The sequence below is a fragment of the Sander lucioperca genome, chromosome 2, assembly GCF_008315115.2.
Source record: "Sander lucioperca isolate FBNREF2018 chromosome 2, SLUC_FBN_1.2, whole genome shotgun sequence".
In the NCBI taxonomy this organism is placed as follows: domain Eukaryota; kingdom Metazoa; phylum Chordata; class Actinopteri; order Perciformes; family Percidae; genus Sander; species Sander lucioperca.
The window spans coordinates 40,982,056-40,997,883 of NC_050174.1; the positions used below are offsets into that span (position 1 = coordinate 40,982,056).

The 15,828-nt window shown below is 40.4% G+C and overlaps 1 protein-coding gene across 10 annotated transcripts in view; it reads left to right on the forward strand.

Annotated features, from left to right (window-relative positions):
- Window positions 1–12,372, forward strand: part of gapvd1 (GTPase activating protein and VPS9 domains 1) — a 57,442-nt gene extending 45,070 nt beyond the window's left edge. For all 10 annotated transcript variants that reach the window (XM_035997675.1, XM_035997690.1, XM_035997683.1 and 7 more), the window contains 9 exons: window positions 54–182; window positions 964–1,090; window positions 1,216–1,328; window positions 3,705–3,864; window positions 5,416–5,603; window positions 7,694–7,907; window positions 8,647–8,719; window positions 8,835–9,032; window positions 9,324–12,372. In XM_035997675.1, the coding sequence (XP_035853568.1) occupies window positions 54–182; window positions 964–1,090; window positions 1,216–1,328; window positions 3,705–3,864; window positions 5,416–5,603; window positions 7,694–7,907; window positions 8,647–8,719; window positions 8,835–9,032; window positions 9,324–9,464 (1,343 nt within the window). In that variant the 3' untranslated portion in view covers window positions 9,465–12,372. The remainder of the gene's footprint in view (window positions 1–53; window positions 183–963; window positions 1,091–1,215; window positions 1,329–3,704; window positions 3,865–5,415; window positions 5,604–7,693; window positions 7,908–8,646; window positions 8,720–8,834; window positions 9,033–9,323) is intronic.
- Window positions 12,373–15,828: the final 3,456 nt, after the last annotated feature.

Below are 15,828 nucleotides of genomic sequence, written 5' to 3' on the forward strand. Positions count from 1 at the left end.
TAAGCCGGCTTTTCATTTGAATGCATCTTGTGTGTGTTGGTTGGGTTTATCAGATGACCCGTTGCCCAGACAGAGCTCTCATGCGCAGGCAGCTGAAGACATCCTGGACAAGTACAGGAACATCAAGAGGACGAGCCCGAGTGATGGAGCCACAGGTGGAGCTTCTTACGATGTTACAGGAGGTCAGGGAAAACACTTTTTACTTTCACTATATATATATATATATATATATATATATATATACACACATATATATACAGTGCTCAGCATAAGTGAATACACCCATGCTAAAGTTGACTAAAATCATCTTTTGGAAATTGATCTTAATGCCTTAATTAAATTAATTATTCCAGGCCAGTTATTTCATGGGTCCAGGATACTATGCATCCTGATAAAGTTCCCTTGGCCTTTGGAATTAAAATAGCCCCACATCATCGCATACCCTTCACCATACCTAGAGATTGGCATGGGGTACTTTCCATAAAATCATCTCTCAATGCAAATCAAACCAGCTATTAGACTAACTGAAATAAAACCATGCCAATCTCTAGGTATGGTGAAGGGTATGTGATGATGTAGGGCTATTTTAATTCCAAAGGCCAAGGGAACTTTATCAGGATGCATAGTATCCTGGATCCATGAAATAACTGGCCTTTAATAACAAAACTCTGCCTGCCTCTATGGGAATTTAGCATAGGGGTGTACTTACTTTTACATACATTTATTTATTTAACATACATTATTCATTCACAAAGAAAATTGGTATCCTTAAAGGTTGGATTTGTCCTCATTTTTTTAAATTAAGGCATTAAGATCAGTTTCTAAAAGATGTTTTTTTTTATTCCTCTTTTTAGTCAACTTTAGCATGGGTGTATTCACTTATGCTTAGCACTGTATGTGGCTATTACACACACTTGCGGTAGATACATTGAGTCATTTGCCTGTTTTCGTTCATGTTGACAGATCTTTGTGTTGAGGACAGCGTGCACGACTCTCCTAGAGAAGACGCTCTGCAGAACATTTCTGCAGACGACCTCCCAGACTCAGCCAGCCAGACGGCACAGCAGCATGACTGCAAGTTCTCTTTCAGGTCAGAAAAACCCCAAAGCCCCAATTCACAGTCAATCACACAACACTTTCCAGTTCTTAATAGATATTCTTAACCATTGCTGTTAATTAAATATGTTTTTGTGTGTGTGTCGGTCTGTCTTCCAGTGATGCGAAGAAGAAGTTGAGGTTGGCGTTGTGTTCTGCAGACTCAGTGGCTCTGCCCATCATGGTCCCTGCAACCACACGAAACGGGCTGCCTGACCACATGGACTCTGAAGGTAGGCAGTCCATCTGTGCTAAATCTATCCCCTATTAGGCTACATCTGCACTACTATGTTTTCCTTTGTAAGCTCCGTTTTTGAGACAAAAACCATCTCCGTCCACACAAGTTTTTGCCCCGGTAGCAGAACTAATCTCGGTCCATATTAACACGTCTGACAACTCGTATCACATGACCATTCGCGTGCACTGGGCATGCGTGTACCAGTGTACACAGGAAGCAGAATGTCTGACGTTACTCTGCGGTTGAAAATCATGGATGTAAAAGTTGAAAGTACAGAAAATACTTTGGAGAAAAAAACAGCAACGCCGTAAAGTAAGACCAGGGATGTATTTGGTTGGATCGACGACGAGGTGGAACTGTTACTGAAAGAAATGCAAGCCTAACAGACAAGTCTGACGGACATGCATCGACGTTTTCAAAGGTCTCCGTTTCTGCCCGTCCAGACTACAGAGCAACCCTGGAGTTTTCAAACCAAAACCTGGGCATCGGTGTTTCCGAATGTCTCCCGATTTAGGGGCTTGAAAACGCCGGAGTACATTACATTACATTACATGTCATTTAGCTGATGCTTTTATCCAAAGCAACTTAGAATTGCTATATATGTCAGAGGTCGCACGCCTCTGGAGCAACTAGGGGTTAAGTGTCTTGCTCAGGGACACATTGGTTGATGTATCGCAGTGGGAATTGAACCCAGATCTCCCACACCAAAGGCACGTGTCATATCCACTGCGCCATCACCACCACCAGTAGTGTAGAGTAGTGTGGACTCGAGGCGTAAACGTAGCAAAATATATTTGTTTTTAAACCAAAACGTAGTAGTGTAGCCTTAGTAACTAATAATAACTGGTGATAAAGTACAAACTGATGAAGCACAATGCATTTAAAACATGTTTAGAGTTCATACCTGCAAACTAGTCGCTTTTCGGCGAAAATCGGCATTTTGAATGGGGAAAATGTCATCCACATGAATGGTGTAGATCCGAAGAGTTTTTAATTTGGGGGGGCGGGGGGGTCCGAGACCCGGTGCTAATACGGCATTAACGACCGTTATCTACCGGACCGAATAGTAACGCAGATTATTTTGGTGCCACTTAAATGCCTGCGCTTCTCTCTGATGCTCCGAAAACGGATGTTAGAGGGAACTGAAACATCGCCGCACGGGACGCTTGTCAACACTACACTTAGCAGCAGCTAACGTTAACCTACTGTTAGCTAGCAGCTGGATTAAACACGGTTACAATACTGACAGCTAAATGGTGTAAAAGTGTGACTGTATTTCACTGGAGAGGATTGTAACACCAGACTGTAGCTGCCGTTGTCTGAAAAACACAGACTCAGCCTCGCCTCGCCAGCCTCGTGCTGCTTTCAAAGTTGTTGTAAAATACCCTTTTCCCATCCAGTGGTTGTTTTTGTAGTTTAACAGGAATTTACTGGTGAAATAAGTTATTGTTATTCCATTTTTAATAAATCATTTAATTTTGACCCTGTGGCCTTAGCAATACACAAGCCGTTCTTTAATGTCACCGTTTTGTGCTCTTTTTTTTTTTAAATTTTTTTTTTAGATCAACTTTTTATTGTTTTATATATTTTAACATACAGAACAGACAAATACAATTGAACAAGGTGCTCCTTTTAAATATGGATATATATATAAATATATAAATAAATATATAAATAAATAAAAGTATCGTTTTAGCACTGGGAAAATAATGTTGTTTTCCCTATATTTTATTCTCGGGGGTGGGGGGGGGGAGATGTGTCACCTTTTTCAGCCCTTCTGAGTTTGCAGGTATGAGAGTTATAGTGTATTAATTTAGAGCTCTTGTTAAAGTTTGTACAATCTACTAAACTTGCGGTATCTTTGTGACACCTCTCCATGGGGAGCAGGGTACAAGCCCTTAATGTTGGCAAGCATCCAACCTGCTGAAAGTGTCCCTAAGCAAGACACTAAATCTGTACCACCTTCACCTTCTGACTGGTCTTCCAAGGTTTGGGGCAAGGTTGTGAGAGAGTGGGAGATGTTAACCGAGAATTCCCATATGGTGTCAGTACAATATCCCATTGTTAAACCATCCTACATATTAAAAACACTTGTGTAACCCCAGAGATTAATATTGGTCCAACATTTTATCAACAAGATACAAGCGTTCTGATGCCGCACACAAAATAAAGGCAGAGCTGTTAGGCCTTTCCACCTTCACATCCGGACAATAGGCAGAATCAAGTGACATCCCGTGAAAACAGTCAACAGTTAAACCATAGGACTCCCATCTTTGTGGCCATCAGTCCCATTGTCATGTGGAGGCAGCGGGTTGATCAGATTACAGCAGTGTTTTTCTAATGCCGTCTCTCTGTCGCCCCTCTCTCTCAGAAAATTTGATCGTCTGCTTCCTGAAGATCCAGCTAGCAGAGGCCATCAACCTGCAGGACAAGAACCAGATGGCCCAGATCCAGGAGACCACGCGCTGCGTCGGCCGCTTCGACCCACGCACCTGCAGGAAGCTGCTGGCTGCCATCGCCGAGGATTACAGGTAACAGTGGAGACCTGGAGGGTCGATGCCAGCACCCCATGGGTCTTTCACTTAGTAGGGCCGGGACCATATGCTTTTGTCCCAATTCGATTCTTTCACGATACATGGGTGCCGATTCGATTTGTATTGCGTTTTTTTTTATTGATTGCGACACTAGAAGTATTGCGATTCAACAGTATTGAATATTGCGATTTTCTTTTCCTTCTAAGTTGAATAATACCCTTCTAGAGACAATTTATCATGAAACATTTCTAAAAACAAATTGTTTTCTCAGAAGAATGCCCATCACGTGTCTGTCTGTCAGTCAGTCAGTCTGACATTTATGTCATTTGTTAAAGAAGTACATAACATGGATTTTCTGCTTTCACTCTGTTTTGCTTTGAACGGACATGGTGTAGTCGCCATCGGCGGTGCCTTATAAACAGAAAATATAGTATAGTTAGGTGAATCATTAGTAAAAAAAATATTGATTCTAGGGAACGATTATAAAAATCGTCACCAAAATCAACCACGATACATAAGATTTTCCCCACCCCTCTTGGTTATCTTTTCTTTTTTTAACCCTCCTGTTGTCCTCGGGTCAAATTTGACCCATATTCAAAAAATTTCTATATCCGAAATTTGGGTTTCTTTCAACCAAATTGTCAAAAAATAACGTGGATGGTTCCATACAACCTAATTACTCTTAAGTAAAATAAAAGCTTATCTCAGTACTTTCATTGAATTTGGGTGTTTTATTAAATTTTATTAGCCTAGAAATCTAGACGCACCCTAGCAGTAGCAAATTTATTTTGCAGCCGGGGGGGGTCTAGGGACTCTCCGTTGGCTTGCGAGCTGGAAAAACCAAACTCTGGTCAGGCCAATCACATGTATAGAGTCGATAGGCGGCCTTATGACTGCTGCTGCTGGGAACAGCGGTCTTCTGGAAGACTTGGAGTTAAGCTTTTCAAAGAACGGCACTGAAGTCATTCTTAAAAAAGGAAGATGTGTTCGGAGTTTTGCCGACCGGATACGGCAAAAGTTAAATCTATCAACTAGCTCCACTACCTTCTTCGTTGCTCTGCCTGGTTGTAGCCCTATCCTATTGCGTGCAGAGGGAATTTGAAAGACAACCGTTTATCCCGCCCCTCGGATTGAGCTCCGTCAATGGTGAGTTCCCAGACCCAACATCTTGATGTGGGTCTGGCTTGTCAGGCTACAATTCTATAGCATTTGGAGAGAAAAAAATGACAAAAGAACGTTGAAAAGAGTGACAAAAATGTCGGAAATAGATTCAAAGACGTGGGGAAAAAAGCAACAAAAAAGTGCAGGAAAAATGTGACAAAAACATCGGTAAGAAGTGACAAAAAAACGTATTGAAAACTTTGGGGGAAAGCGACAGAAGTGTCGAAAAAGACGACCACAACGGACCCAGAAAACTAAAAAGTTGCACGGACGACAGGAAGACAACACAAGGGTTAATGCGTAATCTTGTTGTAGGCATCTACAGAGATGTAGCCATCAATAAAGTGGCAATAATAGAATACAAATGTCTGCGTGTGTTTCCTTCAGAAAGCGGGCGCCGTACATAGCTTATCTGACCCGGTGTCGCCAGGGCCTGCAGACGTCCCAGGCCCACCTGGAGAGGCTCCTCCAGAGGGTGCTCCGAGACAAGGAGGTGGCCAACCGCTACTTCACCACCGTGTGTGTCCGCCTCCTTCTGGAACACATGGAGGCCAAGATGCTGGACTTCATTAAAGGTATTTATCTCTACTTTTGAAGACATAAGAGGCTTTATTTTCATCGCACTACTGTCTCACAGTATCACAGCAAAATTGCGTTGGTACTCCTTGAAAATTAAATTTTAATATTATAATTACAACAACAAAACAAACACTACAAATGTAAGAAACTATTTAAATTAAAAAAGACAGGTTAAATAGGAGCAAGAAGTGGATATTAGGTGGTGTATTTAATTGTCCCAGTGAAATTGCAACCTTAATGAAACTATTTATATATGTATTAAGTCTGGGAGGATACATGCATGTATGCTTTTTTGTCCCGATTTGATTCTTTCACAATACATGGCTGCCGATTTAAATTGTATTGCGGTTTTCATTCTAGAGGTATTGCAATTCAATAGTATTGATTGTTGTGATTTTCTTTTCCTTCTTTAACAAAAACAAATGTTGAATAATACACTTCTAGAGGCAATTTGTCATGAGACATTTCTTTTTTTTGTTGTGATTAACAGTTTTTTTATTTTTGAATAAAGGATACAAACAGATACAAAAACAAGACCAAGTCCCACCCACCCCCCACCCGAAAACCAACCAGAACACCTCACCACCAACAGAATCGCCTTGGTTGCACATAGATTTAGACCCTACATTTCTCGTGCATGTTAGGAAAAACGACATTAACCTATCAACCATAACTGATAGAAGGTACAATTATTCAATACCATACCACAAGCGCAAAAAAATTAAATAAAATAATAAAAAATATTAAAAAGAAATAAAAAAGCACCTGTCCAAAACCAAAAAAACGTGAATGCTTCTCTCAAGGAATTATATCAGTAAACAGTCTCTTATCTTCTTTCATTAAATGACAAATATTTGCCCCATTTTTTGTCATAGAATTCTAGGTTTTGTCATGAGACATTTCTAAAAGCGAATTGTTTTATAAGACAATTGAACGTCACATGTCAAGTCAGTCAGTCTGACATTTTTTTCATTTGTAAAGAAGTACATAAGATGGATTTTCTGCATTTTCTGCTTTCGGTCAGTTTTGCTGGAAACGGATATGATGTATAAATGGAATATATGTAGGTGAATCATTGGTAAAAATGAAAATATAAAAAATATCGATTCTAGGGAAAACAACCGATTTTACCGATCGTCGCAAAAAAACCACAATATATACTTAAATTAAACTCCCTATTCCTGTTATGTATATATTTCACATTCAGTGTAACTAAAAGTGCACAAATTGTTTGTCTGTACTATCAGAGAGTAGAGAGAATCCTGACCTTCCTGCCATCCTATTATCCATAATATACATGATTTGCCATGCTCTGTTACTCTAAACAAGAAAATAGGTGGTGCTGACCCTTATAAGATAAACATGTCAATTTAAACATTTAAACCTTCAAGTCCCAGATATAAAGCTTGACAATTTAATGTCAGCTAATATGACATTACTCTACAATTTGTCAGACATAGCAGACATAGTCAAGATTTATTCCCTTTTTTTTAAGCCATAACCACTTTGAACTCACACATGCACTGACTTCCCCCCCCCCCCCCAACCCCCAGACTTTCTTCTACCCACCTACTGCAATTCCATTACTGTGCAATAGCTGTCTACTGTGCAATATCATTACTCTCATTGTCCAATATCTATTACTCATTGAATTTGATCACCACTATTGGGCAATATTCAAATAATGTACAATAACCCACACTGCATATCACACTGTATATAAAACCATATATATATATATATATATATATATATATATATATATATATTTTTATATTTTATATGTATATAGCATCTCAGGACTGTGCACCTTACCCCCCCCCTATTTTGCACTACTTATTTTATTCCATGTTATATTTATTTTACGTACATGTTGGCACTGGAAAAGGAGTTGCTTTTAATCTCATTGTACATGTGTATAGTGACAATAAAAGGCATTCTATTCTGTTTTTTATACAAAACTTCCAAATCTATTTCCAAGTACTTGATATGCCTCTAAGTCTTCACACAACATCACTTCCTAGCTCAACTTGACTCCATTGAAATCACTCCCATTACATCTGTTGTTCCTCTGCTCCCCCTCCAGCGTTCCAGGGGTGCACAGCGTCGGATGACAAGACGGCAGCCGTGGAGGATTTTCTGCGCTACTTGTACGGCGCCATGGCCCGTGATGCCATTTGGCAGTACGCTAGCGAGGACCAGCTGCAGGACGCCCAGATGGCTATCGAGCGCAGCGTCATGAACCGCATCTTCAAACTGGCCTTCTACCCCAACCAGGATGGAGATATTCTCCGAGACCAGTGAGTATCTGGAATGGCACCAGTACCGCACAGTCTCACCAGGCAGCACTCCAGTTTAGTTGTTATTTTAGCTCATCATCATGTTATTGCTAAAATACTTTTGGTCAGGTGCATTTCATTGAGCGACAACATATTGATATTTCACCCGTAAATATAGTACAGTTTAGAGCCCGACCGATTTATTTTGTTACAAACCTCATATTGGTTATGTGTTTAAAACTGGTGGATTGTAATTTGTTATGTATGTGCAATACACTCTGCCCTTTATTGATATTTTAGTTTTTTTTGTATCTCTTCTCTTTATCGTACTTTATTGTCTTTATTCGGTTCTTATTTCAAATATTTTTTTAGCTGTATACTTTGGATCTCACACTTTGTGTCCTTTTTATTGTGCTGCCTCTGTCACTGATGACTGGCAGTATGAATGTGTGCGGTGTGCAGTATGAATGTGTGCGTATAGGCTATGTTTGGGTTGACTGTAGAAACTGAATTGCCCTTCGGGGATAAATAAAGCTACTGTATCTGTACACAGTAAGTATGATGCTGTGACATTTACTAGCAAGCCAGGTAAATTAATTCACAAAGAGTTGAAGCCACTTAATCACTAGAAATCCAGAGTGGAAGATACATTTACTATAAACTGCTTTAAGTTTAGGTTGATATGTTGCACTCTTGGATTGGACAGCATGTGCACTGTCTCTCTATGTTGTCATATGCTGAGTTGTTTTGTCTCACACAGGCTTTTCCATGAACATATCCAGCGGCTCACAAAAGTTGTGACGGCCAATCATAAAGCTCTTCAAATCCCAGAGGTATCTTCTTCCTGCTGACATTTTGATTTTTTCATCTCTTCCATGCATGTATGGAGCTGGAAGAGACTTTGAAAAGTGTTGGTCATTGATTTGAGTTAACTCTTCCGGGTTGCAGGTTTACCTGAAGGAGGCTCCGTGGCCCTCTGCACAGTCCGAGATCAGGACCATCAACGCGTACAAGACGCCACGAGACAAAGTCCAGTGTATACTGCGCATGTGTTCCACCATCATGAACCTCCTCAGTCTGGCCAATGAGGACTCCGTCCCTGGAGCGGATGACTTTGTCCCTGTACTTGTCTTTGTCCTCATAAGGGTAAGTCTGTTCTTATTTTGTTGGCTCTTTTTCTTTTTTTTACCTTCGGTATTGATCACTTATTGACTTTTTTTAAAAATTATAAATGAACTCTAAGAATAATCATCAGAAAATGATCCCACCAAATGACTGCATTATGGCTGCAAGGCATCATGAAGACTGTTATCTGCTAACCTGCGTGGATGTATTTTACACATTTGCATATTTCTGATTGTAATCCGCACGGGCGTAGCGCGAGCTTGTTTCAGCGGCTAATGCGGGCCCGTCCCTCCATCTCCTCCCCCCCTCCAGGCAAACCCGCCCTGCCTGCTGTCCACCGTTCAGTACATCAATAATTTCTACGCCAGCCGGCTGAGTGGGGAGGAGTGCTATTGGTGGATGCAGTTCACCGCGGCGGTGGAATTCATTAAGACCATCGACGATCGCAAGTGAAGCAGAACAGCCACCTGTATGGGCAGACTGCGGGGGAAGGAGCCGGGAGACTGGGAGACTTCCCAACCAACTGCTCCCTCTGCACAGCTTAGAAAGCCTGGCCCTCAGCCTGCTCTGTATTTGTATAGCTTGTACATAGCCAGAGACGTTGAAAGAGTACAAAAAAAATATATATTACTGTATGTATGTGGACAAATCCAGGTTTGAGCCGCGCTGAAAAACAAACAAACAGCCTTGGGTTAAAAAAAAAAAAAAAAGAAAAAAAAAAATTGGCAAGATGTTAACTCTGAAACCGGATTTGGATTTTTTTTATTTTATTTTTTTTTTGTGTCTTTAATCACGTTTCGGGTCCATATTAGGAATTTTATATATACACAAACACCAATATGACATTAAATCAACCCAAAAGATAATCCTATATAAAGGGACCAGACTTCCTTGATGTGATCACTGATCTTTATCTATATTTCCCCCCCCCCAAGTGAGAAGGAAGGGCTTCCAATTAAATTACAATATAAATGTTCATTAAATGCATTGTAACGTGGGGATAGACAGTGCGTGGTAGTTACTGATTAGATTTAGTGACTCATTAACACTGAGATCAATTCCATACTACTCATAAGGTAAGTGTATCAAAGCAAGTAGGGCAGCTTTTTTCATGGATTGTTTACATCATCTTTATTCCCAACAAGCAAGTGTGTCAGTGACAATTTGGACATAAGGGCCCACATATTTATATGAAATAAAAATGTATTTATTTCTGTAGTTCTATTTAATGCTTTTGTTTGTCTAATTTAAAAAAAAAAATAAATAAAAAATGAAAATGCATTTCATGCCCATTCAAGATGTCTGAGGCAAGTGCTTATATATAAAGTAAATCAACTTGCTAGAAAAGCTCGAGGTTAGGAAGGCACCTTAGCGATGAGTAGGTGGGAATGCTGGTGGATTGTGATACAGGGTCAACTCATGCACAGAGTAGTGGTGGCATTTCTGGAAATATTGAAAACAAATTGTGCCTTTTTTAACGTGGGGCGCTCTGTACAGGTAGTTATATTTGACGATTATTTTTAACGCAGCATAGGCATTATATCCTCTCCCCCCACCCCACCACACCCCAATGGGCCAACCACATCTCACTGAGAAACCTTTGTCCCGCCCCCGCTGCAGGAACATCCACATCCCCCATTGTCATGGCTCAGTCCCTTTTTTTTTAAATGCACTTGAATTTGAACAAATATCCCCTTTTGGTATTCTAGATCCTACCTCAGAGTTGAAACCAATGAGCCTGATTATGACTGTCCTGCATTGGTTGTCAACAGTACTGGATCTTTTTTTTTTTTGCACTGGTAAGAAATAGTAAAACAGTAAAGGGGGGGGGGGGGGGGGGAAAAGTTGGATATTGAGCTGCTGCGATGCTTGTTGTGCTCACATCACCCATGATTAACACACGCCTTTGTTAGCGAACAAAGATCTTTTTAGTTTCTAATCGTATACCTGAGATGCCACGTGGGCACACTAGTGAACTATAGATATTAGCTCTCTACCTCCTCATAAGTTCAAGAAAGGGACTCGTCTTTATGTGCACTTTTTTTTTTTCCTCTCCCCAATTTGGCGTGCTGTGATATCCCAGTGTCATTGTACCTTTCCAAATATAGTCCAAGCATGTCTTTAATTATCCAGAAATGACTAAAAACTCCTCTCTCTCCCTCTCTCTCTTGAAATCCTCTGCTTCATTTTTTGTGCACAGACGTGCCACGTGTATTATAGTTTTTCGATAATCCATTACTTTTCACAGTAACTGACCTGACAGCACAATACACCGTAGGATAGAAGAGCAAATAATCAACACTATTGACTTGTTACTGATTTTTATTTTTATTTTTCTTCTTTTCTTTCAGTTTATGCTAAAGTGGTTGGCGTAGTACGTGAGCGTGGTTTTTATCCAGTGCGTGCGAGATGGCCGTGTGATTGGTTGACCCTCTGCCTCCTCTTGCATGAAGTCATTGAGTGGTCTGTACATTCTCGATCATGATAAACAGACTAGCGTTAGCATCTGCCACAGGCCAGTAATTAAACCTGCAAGAGGACGCAAAGTTTCCCTTTGTGTCCGTGATACTTATGTATCAGAAGTATCGATGATTTATTTTGCACAAAACGGATGTGTTTTCCTGATAGAATTGACAGGGAGCAGGGTGTGTGTTTTTTTTTGTGGAAATGTCATTACTTCTGGCCTCTACAGTAATTCAACATAAAAGTATTGTGATTCGGATAACGTTCAAGTACTCTTTTAAGCTTCCACATTTATGTGCAACATCACAAATTGTGACATTTTTTCCTTTACGTATATCCGTCTACAGTCGCACCACATTCGTATGTGCAGTATACTTCCTCGCAGAGTCTCTGTAATCAATTTGATGAGAAAACCATGCACTGGAAAATCAAGTTGCAGGTTGCATCTATACTAATTAGGTTCATGTGATGTCACTTTAATTGGAAATGCATACTGCGCAAATCTGATGAAATTATTTGGACCTGGCTTATGTTTCTGGGGTTTTCCTCAGATAGCCGGTGACCCTAATGAAGTACTGATCAAAATGCCCCGATGATTCACACAAATGTACACAACTGTAACAGTAACTTAAGCTCTGATTGTACGCAAACTACTGGGCACTGGTGTCAAGTGTTGAGTCCAAGCTTTACCGCTCTGCTCCCTGTACAATTGAGTTAAAAAAAAAAAAAGCTGAGCAGAGGAAGAGAGAAAAACACAACAACAGTTCCACATCTTAATCTAATTTTACATTTAATTGTAAGCTTGCACAATTATGACATGCGGGGAAAGCCGGTTTGTCTTTACTGTGATTAATGCATTATGTCATTCTTTAAAAACAATAAAAGAAGCAGAAGTTTTTCCTTTTTTTTTTTCTTTTTCTTCTTATTCTTCTTCTGTGACTCTTGAGATACATTTTCACTGTATCTACTGTACACAATGGGGTATCATTATTCCGTGGTTTCTCGGGACAGTTGTAGGTATATGTGGCCGACAGTTCACACAATAGAAGAGATGGTAGGGAGATTTATGCGTGGAATATAATTGTTAGTGGGGGCAGTGGAGCAGCGTCATTCAATCTAGCAGCCACAAATAGCAAGCTCTCAGCAAACATTTCATTACTGCTGACAAGTGTACGGCAGATCGTAATTGGAGATATCCCCTCATCTAAAAGCCCTCCTTACTTCACCGATTGCCTGCTCTAATACTCATCTTTTTTTCATTTTTTTTTTTTTCATCATAAACTTCTTCGTGGGGTGCTTTGAGTCCCCTGATGATATCACACAATTGTTAATTTAAATTCAAATTTTTTTCGGTGTGTGAAGTTAATTAGTTGCACAAGCCAATGGCTAGATAGGCCAGATTTGGAGATTGGATCTTTTGACTATGTGGCACTTAGCTGATTCGAAGATACAAGGAGGCTTGATTTTTGTTTTTGTATTCTGCTCCTTCACATAATACCGTATTATTATTATTATTATTATTATTATTATTGGCTAATACTTTCTTCAGCTGTGAACTACTGTAGATGCATAACATGAGGCCTGTGCATACATCACATACAGGAGGTGTAACATTACTACCAATTTAGACAAAGTATCAGAGCAGCGGAGTTTGTTTTTACAGGTGATGGCAGATGGATCAAGTGAGGAAGACTCATCTGAGTTTTTTTATTGATGTCATCCTGTTGCTTGAAGACATAAGCAGGCCTGAGGTCTCACCCAGATGGCTGTGTAATGACAAATGATTAGTCCAGCGGGGCTCGTGCATGACTTCACACGTTGGTCTGGTACTTCCTGGCTGAAGGGGAGCAGTAAAAAACAAAAATAATAAAATAAAATAAGCATCCCCTCCCCCTGTTTAACTGTATCATACACCAGCTCAGCATCAGACAAAAATGATCTCATGAAATCACACAAATTGACTCCCTGTAGGCCTCATTATAAAGCTCCCACTAACTTTATACAACAATGAGAAGTTATTGAGTAGAATTCACAGTAGAACAATACAATTGCCACTCATACTAAAATGAAAAAAAATGCATAATCAATTGTAAACATTTGGGTGGTAACAGATTCCCTAAAGATGGGCCGAAACTGAAGGGATCCAAGAGTAGGGAGAATACAATAATGCACAAAAACATGACTAAAAGTACACCATTATACACCACAGACAATGTTATTCAACACCTGGAATATTAATATAGCTGGGTTATTCCAAGGAGTCATTGGATTTAAAGCAGGGATCCTGGATTGTTTGTTTTATTAAAACATAGGACCATGCAGCTGCAGGAAGAACAGCAGCAGCTGCACTGTTATTCTCATTGACTACATTCTGTCCATCCACTGTACAAGGGAGTGTTTTACCCTCGGTGGCCTGCAGATGGCAGACGCACCATTCCCGACGACGGTGTCCAGATCTGATCTGAGAGCGGCTCAGACAAAGAACAGCACGGGGCGCGACGGCTTGACGTTTAAAAACCAATGGGACTCGTTGTCTGGAACTGGATCCGTTTTGTTCACTGTGGATGTTCGTCAAATTCAAAATGTTATTTTATTATTGAAGTAGTAGACCCAGTAGGTCGAATGTATTCACGCTCAAAGCTAAATGCGCAGGCAGATAAGTATTACTTAGCTCTTAAGAATGCTCTGTTGTTGACTTAAGGTTCCGCGTGGCATGTTGTGAAAAAGTGTCATCACACAAGCGCGCGCCCTCCTCCCGCCGCTCACGCGCATATACTGCAGGTACGTGTCCATACAGAGCGCGCGTACACGGTATCTCGTTGAGATTAATCTGCCGGTGGTGGCGGGAAAATCTCCACAAAGGACAGAATAAACAACACAAGGCAGCATCACGTCAATTAAATTAAGTGTGGTGGGGAGGAGGAGGGGGTCTAAATGAACAAAAATGTCAAATACACATATTAAAACTTAAATGAAATAGCCGCAAGGATGCAGGCAGAGGAGGAGATTAAAACTCAAAGGGATACCAAGTCTCTGTGCCCTGAGGTGGTGGATACTCTAAGAGAGGCAAACAGTAAAAGTGAGCGCCATTCTCTGTAATCATTTCAGCTTAAACTACAAAGACAAAGGAGATGCGTGTCTCGTTAGAAATGGCAGAATAGCTCTTAGAAAGGTTGCTATAAAGAGCCAATATTAAACCATGGAAATACAATAAATGCTAAGCCCAAAAAGTTGTGCTATAGCATCATTCCAAAGGACAGATAATGTGGATTATTGCATCCCTTTGCACTTTTACTGTGGCGTCGAACCTACTGGGTTTAGTCTAAAATAGTAGACATGGTAATAAATGACATTCCTTATGTTTTCCTTTACTGCTCACCACAAAGGATAGCCTATCAATTAAACAAGGGTGTCCGTTACAATGGTGCTTCTGAGGCTATATACCACTCCTTTCTTTTATATTGTGCTTATATCATTAGAAAAAAAACATTTGCACAGGCACAGGCAAACTCTCTTTCTTGTGAGAGAAAGAGTGGGTGGCGACATCAGATTGAGCCGTGAAAATAGAACAGGAATTAGATGCACTTAGCCATCACATGTTAATGGCAGCAATCAACAGCCAATTACCCGGCGTACTTGAGTACCTTGACAAGTGCAGGTGTACCCTACAACTAACACAGGCCCTTTTTTTTCTCTCCACGCATTTCCATAAATTCGACAGTAAACTCCCTCCCTGATTGAGCATGCATGTTTCATTGAGGTTGCAATTAAGCAATATTGTTAGGGCTGTGTCAAGCGTAGATCATAAAAGAAACAAAAACCCTTAAGGGCAACAATAACATATTTTTACCTGCATGCATGCATGCATGCATGCAAATCAATAAAGTGATTTGTTTTTATTAAAATGACCTTTGTTATTGCCTAGAGAAATGGTCATATTGCTTACACACGTTTGCTAATGTGAACATTTCTAAATCAATGTTCAGAAATGTGTTGGCGGGCAGCTTTTTATTTATATATATATATATATATATATATATATATTTTGGTGCACAACTGGACAGTGCAGTGGTGTCGGTGCCTGGCACTGCTCTCATTGTGAACATGATCTAGGCTGAAGATCTGCTGCTGATGCTGATGATCTCTGTCACTGGGGTGGATTTCAGGGCTCAGCTCTGACTGCTGCCCTGACAAGTCTAGGAAGCACACACGCGCACGCATGCACACGCACGCAGATGCATTAGATGAACACATCAGCCTTTGCACAAACTGTAAGGCGAGCCGACCAGTATGACCCACTTTGATTATTCTGTCCTTAAGCAACAGGTTGACGGGCTTCCCTAGATGTCATCTG